Raw genomic sequence first — 14,625 nt, forward strand, 5'->3', positions numbered from 1 at the left:
ATTTAACACCAGAAAGCCTGCTACTAGATGGAGACTCTATTATTAACAGAATTTTACCCAATGACACCCGTGTATAATTTGTGGCAGGCATCAAATTCATTCGCTTGATCTCTGAGTGGTCCGCGAAAAGAGGCCGCGTGTGGCATTCGGGATTTAAGCACGCACCGTCTGTTATACAGCTGAAGCAACGTAAGTGGCGCCTCCGCCTTTTTCATAAATAAATACATCTTCTGTAGCAATGGATGGCCCGTCTTTTTGGGGGGATGCCTGCCGCTGCCAGTTTCCAAGGTGCTGATTGCAATTACTTCCGTGTACCGTGTGCCCCATCCAGAAAGAGGACTGCCGCTGCCGTTGCCGTTGCCGCATGTTTACGGCCGACCACATCAGCTTTGGTAAGGGGCAATGGGGCAGAGACTGGCACTGGTACTGGTACTGGCACTCCGTTAAAAGCAAAAGCAGCAGGCAATAATGCCATTCGCCCACCTCCCACATGGCATCGGGGGGTGGCACCACCATCCGTGGATGAATTGCGTGACTGTGCAACTGGAGCTGTGGATCTGTGAGTCTGTGGATATAATAAAAGTAATTAACAAGTGTTTGCACTGCATGATGCGGAATTTCAGGCAAGGATAAGCAGCAGCAGGAGAGACTCAATGATACGTGGGTGTCCCCGTGTTGCTGTTGCTGTGCGGCACATGTATGCCAAAGGTCGTCTGCCATTTCAATGGACAAATATGAGTGCCAACCTTACCAAAAATTAAAGAGAAATGTGTCTAAAAACGTTAATTGCAATTCAAAAAAAAAAAACAACAAAAAAAACCATCTGAAAGATAAACGCATCTCCGTGCTCGTTGCATGTACCTATCGCTAGGATATCCAGTGTTATCATTGCCGCGAGGACCAGGGCTGCGTTATACGACACAGTCCTATACCCGGACACTACTCGAATAGCGCTGAGTCTGTATGGCCCTGACATCTGTCGTCGAAGACTCATGTTGCCACATAGGGTTGAAGACCACACCGGCGCAGCGTATAGCAGAATCGAGGCCATTCCTCTAGCCAGGAGTAAGCGTCGACCTACCTTGGGTCCACCAATATTAGGGAGCATCCTTGAGAGGGTTGCCTGCATCCGGGAAGGCTTTTGACACAGTAAGGGCCCGGTAGTTCAATCTGTTCAATCTCTAGTACAATCTCCATCTTCTTCCGACTCGTAATGAGTACGGCCTCCCTTTTGTGGCCAGCCATCCCTGCGAAAGCTGGAGCAGTCTCAGGTGCTCGTACTGACCTCTGTGGAACTCCGGCTGTCACCCTGTAGAGCTTTCGTCCATCCTCCGTCTCGTGCCTTAGTATCCTACTCGACAGATAACTGGCTATTATCCCAGGCAGGCCGGTGGGAATTCCAATTCTCCCAAGAGCCTCTGTTATCCGAGTCCAGCTCGCCGAGTTGAACGCATTACGGATATCCAAGGTCACCATCGCGCAGTACTCCTTCGTGCCAAATCTCCATCTGGTTTCCTCGATCGTTCTGGACGCGATGTCGGTGACTGTTTTGATTGGGAATCTGATTGAATGATTCTCTCCAAGACTTTTCCGACAATATCCAACAAATATATTAGCCGGTATCAAGATGGTTCCTCCAGGGGCTTATTTCCTTTGGGCAGAAGGAAAACCGCTGCAATTTTGACTGCTCTGGAAAAACTCCTTCCCGTAGGCATCTGTTGAACATCTGGTCTGGTGGTTGCTCCAAGCGTTAAGGCCTTATTTGGGATCCCGTCCGGTCCTGGTGCCTTTTTGTCTCCAGTTCTCCTGGTGGCCGCTGTCACCTCCTCTACAGAAATCTAATGCCCCAGTTCGAGGTCTTGGCGCGGGAAGCTCTCCTCCCGATGTGGATCTGCTACGCTCATGAAGGTTAGGTCGAGAAAACACTCTCGTCCTGCTTTGAAGTAGGTTATCTCTCTGATGTCGTTTGCAAGTATTACGTCCAAGGACGCAAATTCGCACGAATAACAGCTGTAGAAGGTGACCGACCCCTCTAAGCCTTGCTCTAACCAATGCTCAGTGTGTGTCTGTGGGGAACGTATCTGATAATTTAGTTTGATAACTAGATGAATCTCTACAAATTTATTTGTGTGTACATTTAGACTCCCCGCCACCCTAGAAACATACAGCACAATAATTGTAGCCATATAAGACGCTCTGTAGGTTTCGCTGACAATTGCCATTGCTAGGCGAATTGGAAAAAATTGCCAATATCAGGCATTGCTAAAAGTCAAAGCGACCAGTTTTTACCACTCTTTGGGTACAGCTGTTGCCTGCCTCGGCTGCTGCTGCTACTGTTGCTGCTGCTGCTGTTGCTGCTGTTGCTGCTGCTGCTGTTTCTCCTACTGCTGTTGCTGCTGCTGTTGCTCTCTTGGTCGAAGAGTAAACTTGAATATAAAACGGTTACTAGGTCAGTAACACTTTGCATCTGCCAAAGAAGCATACTCCAGCCACCTTCGGGTAGTCGTCTCCTCTTTGCAGACAAAATGCTTTCTCTCTCTCTCTCTCTCTCTCTGTCAGTGCCGCCCTTTTTTAGTACACATTCGGAAGATACCCGAACCACAGAGAGTCTCGTATTTTTTGTAGCTTTGTCGCCCGTGTGGCTAAAGGCTGTAGCTTGGATGCTGCTGCTTCTGTTGCTGCTCCTTCCTTCAGTACTCAGTCGTGCGCGCGTCAAACAGGACGATTACGGCGGACACTGCCTGTCGCCTTGTGTGTGTGTGTGTGTGTGTGTGTTTGCTTTCGTCACGGGGTGGACAAAATGGAAAACGCAGAGCGACACCGTTACCGACACTGACACCGAGACACTGAAACACCGAAGACAGCGATATCCCGAAACGGAACGGAGACACGGAAATAAAGACGACGATGGGTCTGCGTCTGACCGAATCTCTGATTTTGATGCCGAGAGTTCAGTGATAAAACAAAGGGCAAGCACCCGGAACGGGATCCAATCCGATCCGCTCGCCCCCGTTGCCCCTTGACACTTTTTTTTTTGTGGCATTACGTGATAATAAAGTAGCGGCAATCATTTTTGAAAACTGTGGGCCACGGCTTATGCAAATTTTGTAAAAAGTCTGTTAAGAGCCAATTCTCAAAAAATCGCTCTCTGTCCCAAAAAAAAAAAAAGAAAATACCACAAAAAAAGAAGTTAGGCCGCAAAAGCCGCCATTTAACTGTAACGTTGTGTGCGACCAATAATAAAAAAAAAAACAAAAAAAAACGCAAAGAAGACCAAAGAAAGCCCAAGAAAAAAAGACATCCCAAGGAGCATTGTCCGCAAATGAACAGCGAATGCGAGAAGAAGCAGCAGCATGGCCTGCTTTTTTGTAAGTTGTCGCAATTTGTTGTAGAGACCCCGCCCCTCCAAAGCCTCCACCCCTCTTCCCTAAAAGACTAAGGCAATTTCTTAGTAGAGGGGGTCCCTATCCCTATCCGGGTCTTTTATTCCATGTACTCGTGTATTGATGAGCATTAAATCTATAAACAGCGGAATTTGTGCTCATTATTTGTGACTTTGGCATTTGTTGGCATGGTACAAGATGGCACTCCACTTTATAGAACATCCCCACATTCTACCGTACTACAAATTATCAATTATCGAGACAGCTGTCGTCAGAAAGCCCACTGATTGGTGCAAAATTCTTTAGCGAAATGTTCGAAATTAAAGCAATTAAAATGGCATGAAATATGAGGTTTCATTGAATATTCTGTGCAAATGCCATCATGAATATTCGAACATTCGGAGATGTGTTCGATTTCCGCTGACATCCATATAAGTATGCAATGCAAAATTGTATTGCTCTAGCACTCATTTTGTTCGAAAAGACTGGTGTTATTTACTTAATTCCAGCTATAGCAATCAACCGATTACAATCATATTCTGCAATCGAGTCGATGAATGGGTAATTTGCTTGGTTTTACTCAATAAATAGGAAAATTCATTGTTTAGTGCTCCAATCGGCTTTTAAATATTCTCCAAAATTTAATAACCATCTCCTACCTGAAGCCACTTTAAATTATAGCCGTCCGTCCGTCCGTTCGCCATTCTTTCGGTATGACATTGGCATACTAATCACCTCATTGAAATGCAAATGAGAGTACAGGCGGCAGGCAGGCCTCTTTATATTATGGATTTTATCTGCGGCCTAATAATTTTCCTGTTACATTTTTATCTCACGTCGGGATTCGCTAAATACCTGCCGCATAGCTTTTTGTTTTTGTTTTTTTTTTGTCCCACGGCACGTGCCCCAAAACTCAACGAAGAATATAATTTTTTCACTTCGTTTCTTTTTTCCCCAAAAAAAGGACAAGCCAGTCCTTGGGGTCCACGAATCCCGCGATGAATATCTCCTACTGAAACACTCACAAAGGTCAGTAAGCTCCTGAGTCTCAGCCCTAGACTCCTTTTTTGCTTTCTCGGCTCTCATATCCAGTATCTGTATCTGTATCTGTATCTCTATCTGTATCTGTGTTAAGTTACGAATGAATAGAGAGTCCGAGAGCAAAAAGTAATCAGCAAGTGGCTACAAAATAATTATTTAATTAATGAAAGTGCCTACCATGGCCACGGATGCATGAGCCTACCTCCATGGGCTGCCTGCCGCCTCCAGCAACAGCAAGAGCAGCAGCAGCCGACGAGACGAGGAGACTTCTTCCTGGTCTAAATGCCCATTCATTCGTTTCATTCGTTTTTAGTTTAGGCTTCTAAATAATCCAAGCAGGAACCCCAAAAGAGGCACTTAAACGTTCGTGACGTTCAACTTTTAGGCTTCTAATTTAAATTTAATTAAGTGGGGATCATTCGTTTAATGTAGAAACTGGCCTGCTCTCAGGACCAGGACCAGGTCCAGGTCCAGGTTCAGGTCCGGCTCTTCTCTTCTCTCTTCTCGTCGGCTTTTCACTCTCGCACTTTGAATTAGTTTTTGCCATCGTCATTATAACGAATAAACTTTCAAGAGTGCAAAACGGAGACGAGGTCTGGACTACAATGAATATTAAGCGCCTGTTAACCTATTAACCCATCCCCCCAACCGCCCACAGTTTCCGCTAAATAATCGCCCCGTTATCCCCGTTCCACCGTACGATGCCATCCCTGACGATGAGTATGCTCATCTGATGGGAATGTCGCTTGCCCCCCGCAGCATCCAATGGCCGCCCGAAGGGGCTTTGCAAAAAAAGACACCCAACCAAACACTGCAACTGTTCACTCAGGTGGTTTTATGCTGGTTAATGAATGGTTAATGAATGAACCAACGAATGAATGAATAAATGAATGAATGAAGGGAAAGAGTCACAAAGAAAGGGCCAGCTCTCATGGGCAGCTTTTGTCCATGGATTTAGTTCCCTGTAACAGAGCTATGATTAAAGAACGCGTTTCAGACGGGAAAACACACACACACAAACTTCAAAGTGGAACATTTTGCATAAGGGGGGAAAATACTCGCATGTATAGAATGCGGGAGAGCTTTCAAGGCTTTGGCTATGGGAAGGAGGTAATCGTAGTAGCAATTTTCTGGGTTTTAGAGCAGCTCCAGAAGGCGATGGGCGCATCCCACGATGCTATACCTCAAAACTAATCAATCTGAATCAAACTTTGTCAAAACATAAAGGCGTGAACAAAACATTTGCATACCAAATCTTGACACGATCTGCCCACTCTTTCGGGTACCTCCCAAAAAAAAAGACACAAGTGATTGGGAGGTACACGAAGGAGTGGTCTGATCGAAATGAAAAGTAGATGTTGGCCGATGCGCAGACCAAACCGTTAAGCACACAAAATTTCACGAAAATCGGTCGAGCCATTTCGGAGGAGTTCAGGAACAAAATTTGTGACACGAAAATTTTATATATTAGATAAAAAAAATATAAATTAATATTTTTATTCCAAATTTTGTATTTATTTATTATCTGGATGCCACATGGTCACGAAGCTGTGCGATCTGTCAGTCATACCCCAGTAACGATTGAACACAACATCCTCAACCTTTACACATCCATACATATGTTATGTTATGTCCTGCAACTATCCAAATATCCAAACAAAAACTCTTTAAAAAAGCCTAAATATCACCAATATCAATACCTATGGAATCCCTCCACAGAAAACATAAAACTAATATCGCATATGGCCATATGGTAATTTCTTTTGATAAAAATTGACAATTAGTTCAAGTTATATAAAACTGTCCGATATTCAATCTCAAAATACCGCCAATGATCGCCATATCGCTCAAATTTACAGTAGAACATAAAGGTTTACGAGTAATAAAGCAGAAAACAGAAAGAATCACAGAGGAAAGTCATTCTGCATTGTCGCAACCAAGGCAATCGCAAGCCGAAAGTGTGGAAATTACAAAAAGAGGTACCGCTGATTTCCATTCGGCGCATCGTTCAGTGGCTCAAATCATTTTAATAGTTCTACAGTCGATGGTCGATGGTCATCTAGGCCTATGAAGATCTCAGGTCGGACTTGGCCTTTGTAAGGTTTGGTTTCTGACATCAAATAAATCAAATAATATTTATTGGGGATTCCTTACTTGATGTAATTTTGTTTAACAAATAAATTGTAAATCAATACTGAACCGAACGAATGTAATGAGTAGAAGTACTATTCTGCGGTCTTTGAATCGAAACTTGGCGACTATCACGGTATATTTTTATTAAATTTAGTTTCTTTTATGGAGAGGTGTGTTTTAGGTAGGGTATGATTAATGGGTATAGTGGTGTTGATTTTTACTGAGAAACTTGGCTGAGGAATTCTTACCAACAGAATCTCATCAACCATAAGCTACATGTATCAATCAGATACGTTTTTTTGCTACTCCTAAAATTCGAAAATTTTCCTTTTTCGATTTAAAATCGCTTGGTCGCCGAATCATGCGAATTGACGCTTTTTCCTGCTTAACATGGGAGAATTCCATATAAAATGCCCCCGCTACAGCATCGTTTCTGTGTGTGTGTGAGTGTGTGTGTGTGGCATGTCCCCAATAAGCCGATTTTAAAAACAATTTCAAAAATTAAACCACTCTTTAAAGTCCCATGCGAATGCAAAGCCGAAAAGGGAGGCCAACAAAAAAAAGTAAACCAGAAATCCCAGAAATAAAATTCCAATACATGCAGGGCGGGGTGTGGCAAGTGAAAAGGGCGGGGACCGGATGAATGTGCACGGAGAAACGGACATTTTTGAGAGACCACTGACCACCCACTCACGTGGGTCGCAGGGGGCGGGGGGGAGTGGTGCCATTCTGACAGTCAACCATCCAGCTATTCATTGACTCATTCAGTCATTCGCGGGGCTCTGAGCTTTTCAATTTAAAATAATTAACAATAAGATGCATAAAAAAAAACCAAAAGAAAACAAACAAACAAACAACAACAAAAACTGAAAAAAACAAAAGCAAAAAGGAAAAGCATAAAAGACATTTAAAATAAGCGCAAAATCAGCAGAAAAAAAATTCAGCGAAGCGAAAGGATAACGACGCAGAGGGCGTGTAGGGGATGGGTGGGGGGGCGCAGGTGAGAGGTAAAACACAGTGCACACGGGGCAGAGGCAACAATAAGGGACACAAGCTGCTGCTGCTGCTCGCTGGCACGGTGACACACTCCACACGCGACACAAAACCAGAGAAAGGGACAAAGAAAGAGACAGAGACAGAGAAAGATCCCGCGAGTTGAATGCCACACGTACACACACGCCTGCATATAGGCTGAGTGTGTGTGGCATATTTGCATAAAGTTCACTGAACACACACACACTCGCACACACACTAAAACAGTCGCACAGGGGACTGGCAGCGTGGCAGCACACACATAAATGGTGCTCGCATCAGCAGAAAGTACGGCTGTGCGGCGACTGTTTCCCATTGTGCTGCCAGGTGGCGAAGACACGTGCAAGTCAACACGTGCCCCCCCGCCCCACCATGACTGCCCCTAATTTTAACCAATAAACAGGGACACTCGCATGCCAGTAAGAGGACCTACTCTTGGAGAACACATAATTTCCATGATTAACATACCTTCCACCTGTTGAAAATCTACACTTATAATATATGAGTATTTCTCACTCTCTCTCTCTCTCTCTCTGATTTCCTTCCAGAGAACCCAAACTCGGCAAATGCCGCAGCAGCAGCAGCAGCAGCAGCAAAAGGATCAAAAATTCCAGCGACGACAGTAGCAGCAACAGCAACTTAGTGCAGCAACAACAGAAATTAGGCAAAAGCAAGAAGAACCAGTAGAACCCGAAATAGCGGAAGACTCTGGCCATAGGCAGTGAGCAGGAAGGCAGGCAACAATAAGGGGCAGGACAGCAGCAAGCAACAACAAGGAGGGGCACATCTAAACAGACGGCTGCAAAATGCGCCACGGCTTAAAGTTGAGCTGCCTTTGGCCAAGCTTTTTATTATGGCTAACATGGAGCCAAGGCAGCAGCAGCAGCCACAGCAGCAGTAGAGGAGCAGGAATTGGAGGAGTCAGCGCACAGCCATCATTAACCGAGAAAATCCCATTAGGTGAGAGAGTGTAAACCATTATATCCCTACCCCACCCCTATCGCACCCCACAATGCATTTGACAGGAAACCCTGCCTTACGCTACAATGTCTTACAATGCTCTATCGGGCCCCCTGCCCTCTCCTACACAAAGCTGTGTGCCTTCTGCTTTTAGTTCTAGTCCTGGTTCTCGTTTACTTTCTAACCCTTCAGCAGCAAGCCCAGACCCCCGTGGCAGTTGCGGCTGAAACAAATAAAGTTTCTGCCTCGGAAAAATCTCTCTCTTTGTGATGCTTTTGCAGCCCCATATTCAGTTTCATTTGAGAATATCTTTTGGTATTTCTTTTGAAAACTGAAACGCCACGCCTATTAGCGTTTTGCTGCAGAGACGCCGCTTGCCTGTCACTTAAAAGCAGCAGCATTAGACGGTGAAGATTGTGGCAGGGCAGGCATCAACAGTCACTGGAGATTGTGGCAGAACAGGCAGGCAGCAACAAATTTCGCATCTCGCTGAAGCACAAGCAATTACAAAAGTTTAAAGTGCCTTTTTGCTTTGAACTTAATTGACAATTTCGATGCCCTACCTTGCCCCCAAAAACTTTTACCAAAAAAAACACAACAATTTTAACAACCATCTTTCTGCATGTTTCTCTCTCTCACAAACTTCGCGTGACGGTAACAGGTGCCATTTTTGAGCAGGGAACGGATGAGGTGCAATCGGCCTTCAAGTATGCGATGCTCAATCACAATTTAAATGTCTCCTCCAGAAGATTCGAGCTGCAGGCCTATGTGGATGTGATCAACACAGCGGATGCCTTCAAACTATCGCGACTTAGTGAGTATTCCGCCGAATGGATGAGTGGATAAAGTTCGAATCATTTATGAATATTACGGATAGAAAAATCTATAGAAAGATCTCGTTATGCCTGAAAATTGTCGAACAAATTATGCTCATTTTTTAATAGCAATCGTTCATCGTCAATTTGTATATTTTGCTCTCTATTTCTGTTGTATCTTTCTCTTTCTGTGCAGTTTGCAATCAATTCTCGAGGGGCGTCTACTCAATGCTGGGGGCCGTCTCCCCGGACTCTTTTGACACCCTGCACTCCTATTCGAATACCTTTCAGATGCCCTTCGTCACGCCCTGGTTCCCCGAGAAGGTAAGACATTAATAAATATTAAAGAGAAAGCGACAGGGTGACAGAACGACATGTCCAAGGTCGTTTGCCTTTTTAAATATGAAATATTAATCATATGCACGGTTGAATCTTGCAAAATAAATTTTGGAGCATTGAAAATCCCCAAACACACCCACACATCCACACACAAATTCACACATACACACGAGAGGGGTGTCGGAATCCCAGGTCTCAAATTTATGAGCCTCACTGGTACAAATCATTATAGGAGCCACTGTAGAGCCGTAGAGCCGTGCAGCCATAGCCCCACTTGTTTCTAATGATGTCCTGCCGCCCGTGTGCGCTTTAAAAATTTATAAAACACACACACACAAACACATTCACACACTCACGCACACACACAGCCTTTGGGCGCCTCGCTTAGGCCGTGGTCAAAACCAAGAGCCTATAAATCAAGCAGACAAATGCCCCTAAAACGAGCCCCAAAAAGCAGCAGAGCAACGAACAAAACAATGAGCACTCAATAATGATTCATGTTCACTAACTCTATTTCTCCTTCTCCTCTCCTCTCTCCCTTTGCTCTGCTTTATTCTGTTGTCTGCTTTCCATAATTTTCGCGTTTTTAGGTGCTTACGCCATCGTCTGGCTTTCTCGACTTTGCCCTCAGCATGCGACCGGATTACCATCAGGCAATCATTGATACCATACAATTTTATGGCTGGCGCAAGATAATTTATCTATACGATTCACACGATGGTAAGTAGAAGAACGTAGAAGCACACGTGCCTCGACACGATAGATACCTAGTACTCATTATGCATATATCTCCAAAAGTCTGCACTGCAAAAGAGCTTGTTTGAAAAGTCCAGGTGTTCAGAGCCAAATATCTTTTATTTTGAGTATTCCGGCTAGAATAATGATCCGATTGAAACAAGATTCCCGAATCTCAGAGATACAATTACTCTATACGATACTGCAATTTCAGTTATTAAAAATACACACTAAATAGTTTTGGGAATGTCGTCTTCTAGCTGTTACTTCTATTTAATATACCTACTACAGGGTATACAAATATGTATATTAAAGTGAAGAAAAAGGGAAATGAAAGCGGAAACGTACCCCCAATGGAGTCAATAATAATTTTACCCCCATTCTATGCAAACTACTTAAAGGAGCAACTCACTCTTCCCCCCTCTCTCTCTCAGTTTCTGTCTCTCCCCTTGGTTTTCTCCCTGTTTTGTAAATTTACTTTTGTTATAAGTTTCTGCAAGCATTTTCCATTTGCTCGCTGCATAAATAAAGTTTAATGACAGAGCAGACCCCCGGAGCCGACCCCTGAACCCCTGAACTCCTTGCTCCCTCCTTGATGCTCCTTGTCGACTCCGCTGACATGATGCGCCATTGGCAGTCAGACAATTGGTTTATGTGGCCAATGGAGGCAGCCAGCGGATGGACAGGACGAGAGGGAGAGACAGAAAGAGCTGGGAGGGGGACAGACAGACAGAAAGGACACGCCATCCGTCCGGACAAACTGTTAGTGTCTGGGGCGCCTGCATTATTATTATTAATGAATGCCACGTGAAAATCTTTTTTTTCTGCGGTCGCGCCAACAGGCCAGCACTCAATCAATTCAAGCGACAGACAGGCCACAGAGACAGATCCAGAGCCAGAGCGCCATGGCGCGCCAGTTGAGTCGTCTCTCCAGTGTGTGTGTATGTTTGTGTGTTTGTGTGTGTGTGTGTCTTTGTGTTAATCTCTCATTCACCCCTCTGTCTGTCTGTCTGTCTGATTGTGTGTCTGTGAGCCAAGTGTTTGTGTGTACTGCCACTCAATCAATTCCACATTCCACATGCACATAATTCTAATAATTCTCTGACTTCTTGGATGGCAAGTCAATTTTGATTCACAAATCCCTCTCTCCCTCCCCGCCTCCTACCCCTCACTGGTTTCCCAGCGAATCCTCAATTAATATTTGACAATTCCATCAAATTTCCTAGGCGCAAGGCCCATGGTTATGTTTCTTCTTCTTCAAAATTCGTTCAGCCGTTTTCTATTTTTCTTTTTAGTTTATGGCCATGTTCGCCGCCAGGAGCCAGGGTCAGGGTTCCGAATGGATTGGAATGGCAGAGGGCAACTTCTGGCCCAAAGTCTAGTGCGTACCGGTCGCCCTTGGTCTTCCGCCCAGTTAACGGACTTTTGGGGGCTCCCATTGAAAATGGCTTCTTCTTCATCTTTTGTTTATTCGAAGCGCCAACAAGCTTATTACATGGAAATAGAGAAAGAGAGAACTATTTATGGCCAATGGCCAAAGCTTTAGATACAATTTCTCGAGCGGTTTGTACAACAGGCAAGAGCGGCATCGGCAGCAGCAGAAACAACAATCAATGCAAAAACACAAACAATATTTCGTTATGGGTTTCGCCGGGCCTTTTGGACGGCAGGGTCAGTGGCAGATGGGGGAGGAGCTTATAAGTTTATTCCCGGACTTGTATTTACGACTTGGCCAAGAAATTGGCTGCTGCTTACATACACATATTTTCCTTTTAGCTGTGAAATTATTGTATTTGCCCCGGATGCCCGACACCCAAAAAATTCCAACATGAGCTAGCCTCCAGCTATGGTACATTATAATATATTGTATATATTGTATATGTATATACATACATATCTATCTATACATATATCGTACGAATGTTTGTGTTCAATAAAAATCTCTTGTGCCGCCTGAGGCTATTCGAATTTCACCTAAAGCCCTCACCCATGGCCATTCTGCATGTATCTGAGACAGTTTGCAATCAGAGAGAGCGATTAGAGCAAGAGATTAGTAGATTGCTTGTAGAATCGTTAAGCCAAAATGTATAGTTATCGAAATAAAGACAGAGACCAGTCACCGTTAAGTGGCGGCCGAAACTGAGATAAACGAGATAAGAAAAAACAGAGCGCATCTGTTTCTCTCTCTCTTTTTAAATCTTCTCTAAAATGCAATAAGAAGATCAAAATAAAGACATAGAAGCTACGCAGCAAAGTAGACTTAAGCCGACTTATTTTCATTCCGCATGTAAATGAACCGCTTGATATTTCTAACTGTTCATAGCAGCAGCTGTCCTGCTTCCTTTCAATTAAATGTCAAATGAGTCAAAGTACATACATATGTGAATATGTACGTGTATAAGCAAATTTTCCCATAGACTAGACATCGACATCGCATCGTCGCAAAAAGCGACGATTTGCAAATGAATTGCAAAGTATTTGCACGTCCCAGAAGCACAAGAACAAATGACATTAAGTACGTACGTACGATGGAGGTGCGATTTCTTCAGTTTCACTTTCGGTCAGTTTCCAGCTAGATTTTGACTCCCTTTCTTTGTTTTTCCTATGGTGTATTTTTTGGTTTGTTAAACATTAAATTATTGCTTTTTGTAGTTTTTAGTATACATAGGTATGTACAAATATATGTACATATGTATCTATTATACTATATGGAGAATATTATTTCCGCTGGGGAAACGCACAATTTCCATCCAACCCAAGCAACTGCTGGATCATCCTCCCCTGTTTCATCTTTCAATATGGAAAAAGCATACAATCAACGGTCTGCAATGAAAGTAAATGTGTAAGTAAGACACATACTTTCACTATACACTCCACAGCACGTGTGTGCGTCCTTCCAGATGCCGAAAATGAAGAAGGAATGTACAGATGTTCGGAGGAATAAAAGGAGAAGAAATGCGAAGCAAAAAATCGAAATGTAGGCGTGTCTCCCCATTGCCGTGTTAACAGCACATTGACTTGCCTGTGAAATGAAATTTATTACAGGGGGCTGGGCGAGAAAAAAATAAACATTCCATACAGTTACAGTTACGTTTACAGATACAGCTACAGAATTGTGCGTGAGATTGCTGTGTGTCGCTGTCGCTGGCGATGTTAAGGTCATGTTGCAATGAATACGTTAGCAGTCGGCAGCAAAGGCAGCCACTAGGCCCGCCCTCAATATGGTTTATTAAAGACACACCCTCTCCCGCCCCCAACAGGTACCCTCCCGCCCATCTGGCTGCTAATCAATGACCCAAAAGCGACCGACCCCCCACAAAACCCTTAACTGCAGAATTATGTAAATGATTTCATTTATAGATGAAAGATTTGATTGTCTTCTTTCCCTACTGCAACCCATTCCAGAAAGACAATCAAATACATATGTATCTTCGATTTGAGAGGTTTGTATGCATATAAAAATCTGAAACGAATCTGTAGATAGAGAGCGGCTGAGGGACATCATGAATAATAAGCAAACGTTGATGGCTCATGGCACTTTGGCCACGTAGACAGAGAAAGAGAGAGAGAGAGAGAAAAAACGTGGAAAGGAATGAGAATGTACTACATAATTTAAATCACTGGCTGAAATTTGCATAAACTGCGTCAAATGGCAGCGCAAATTTCGTTAAGACAATGGCCCAAAATGTGGCTACTGCTCCACACCGTTCCGTTCATTCGGGGTACTCCTGCTCCTGCTATTGTCGGTGTTTTTGCTCAACCTGCTACTACTGCTCCTGCCCCTACTTCCGCTACTGCTGCCATTCCAGCAAGACTGCCATTAATTTAACCATTATGGGGTTTACTGCGCTTTCACTTTCATGTTATTTGATACTTTTAATGCTGCCTGGGGCCCCCTCCCCCTGAAACTCGCAGTCTCCTGTTCCTGTTGCGAGGCCATTGAAAACATATGCGCAAAGCCTTTGAGCTTGTCAGCATAATTTTCCCCGTAACCGAATGGGGCCGACGAGGACGCCGGACGTACAGGACGCATTTTGTAAGTAATTAAAGCAGCAAAGTTTTTGATAGCACAACGAGCAGCAGGCAGGCAGGTCAGCAGTATAAAAACTCAAGCCCTAACAAGCTGCCAAATTAGGGCGTGGCACTTAAAGCCCAGGAATTTTTTCTGTTTTGCTTTTTTTTTTTGG

At 44.0% G+C, this 14,625-nt stretch overlaps 1 protein-coding gene and 1 long non-coding RNA gene across 3 annotated transcripts in view; both read left to right on the top strand.

Moving 5' to 3' along the window:
• Window positions 1-2,695: 2,695 nt before the first annotated feature.
• The window catches only part of GluRIB (Glutamate receptor IB), a 30,150-nt gene continuing 18,220 nt past the window's right edge, over window positions 2,696-14,625 (top strand). The window contains exons 1-5 of the mRNA XM_002134679.3: window positions 2,696-3,368; window positions 8,138-8,549; window positions 9,211-9,363; window positions 9,561-9,688; window positions 10,294-10,423. Of these exons, the coding sequence (XP_002134715.3) occupies window positions 8,396-8,549; window positions 9,211-9,363; window positions 9,561-9,688; window positions 10,294-10,423 (565 nt within the window). The 5' untranslated portion in view covers window positions 2,696-3,368; window positions 8,138-8,395. The remainder of the gene's footprint in view (window positions 3,369-8,137; window positions 8,550-9,210; window positions 9,364-9,560; window positions 9,689-10,293; window positions 10,424-14,625) is intronic.
• On the top strand, window positions 12,556-13,524 carry LOC26532293 (uncharacterized). 2 transcript variants are annotated; one of them, XR_004469997.1, is made up of 4 exons: window positions 12,556-12,998; window positions 13,091-13,106; window positions 13,199-13,280; window positions 13,339-13,524. It is a non-coding gene; the product is annotated as an uncharacterized lncRNA (long non-coding RNA). The 2 variants fall into 2 exon arrangements; XR_001453054.2 differs by having other exon boundaries at window positions 12,561-12,998; window positions 13,091-13,280.

Source organism: Drosophila pseudoobscura, chromosome X, assembly GCF_009870125.1.
Source record: "Drosophila pseudoobscura strain MV-25-SWS-2005 chromosome X, UCI_Dpse_MV25, whole genome shotgun sequence".
Lineage (NCBI taxonomy): Eukaryota > Metazoa > Arthropoda > Insecta > Diptera > Drosophilidae > Drosophila > Drosophila pseudoobscura.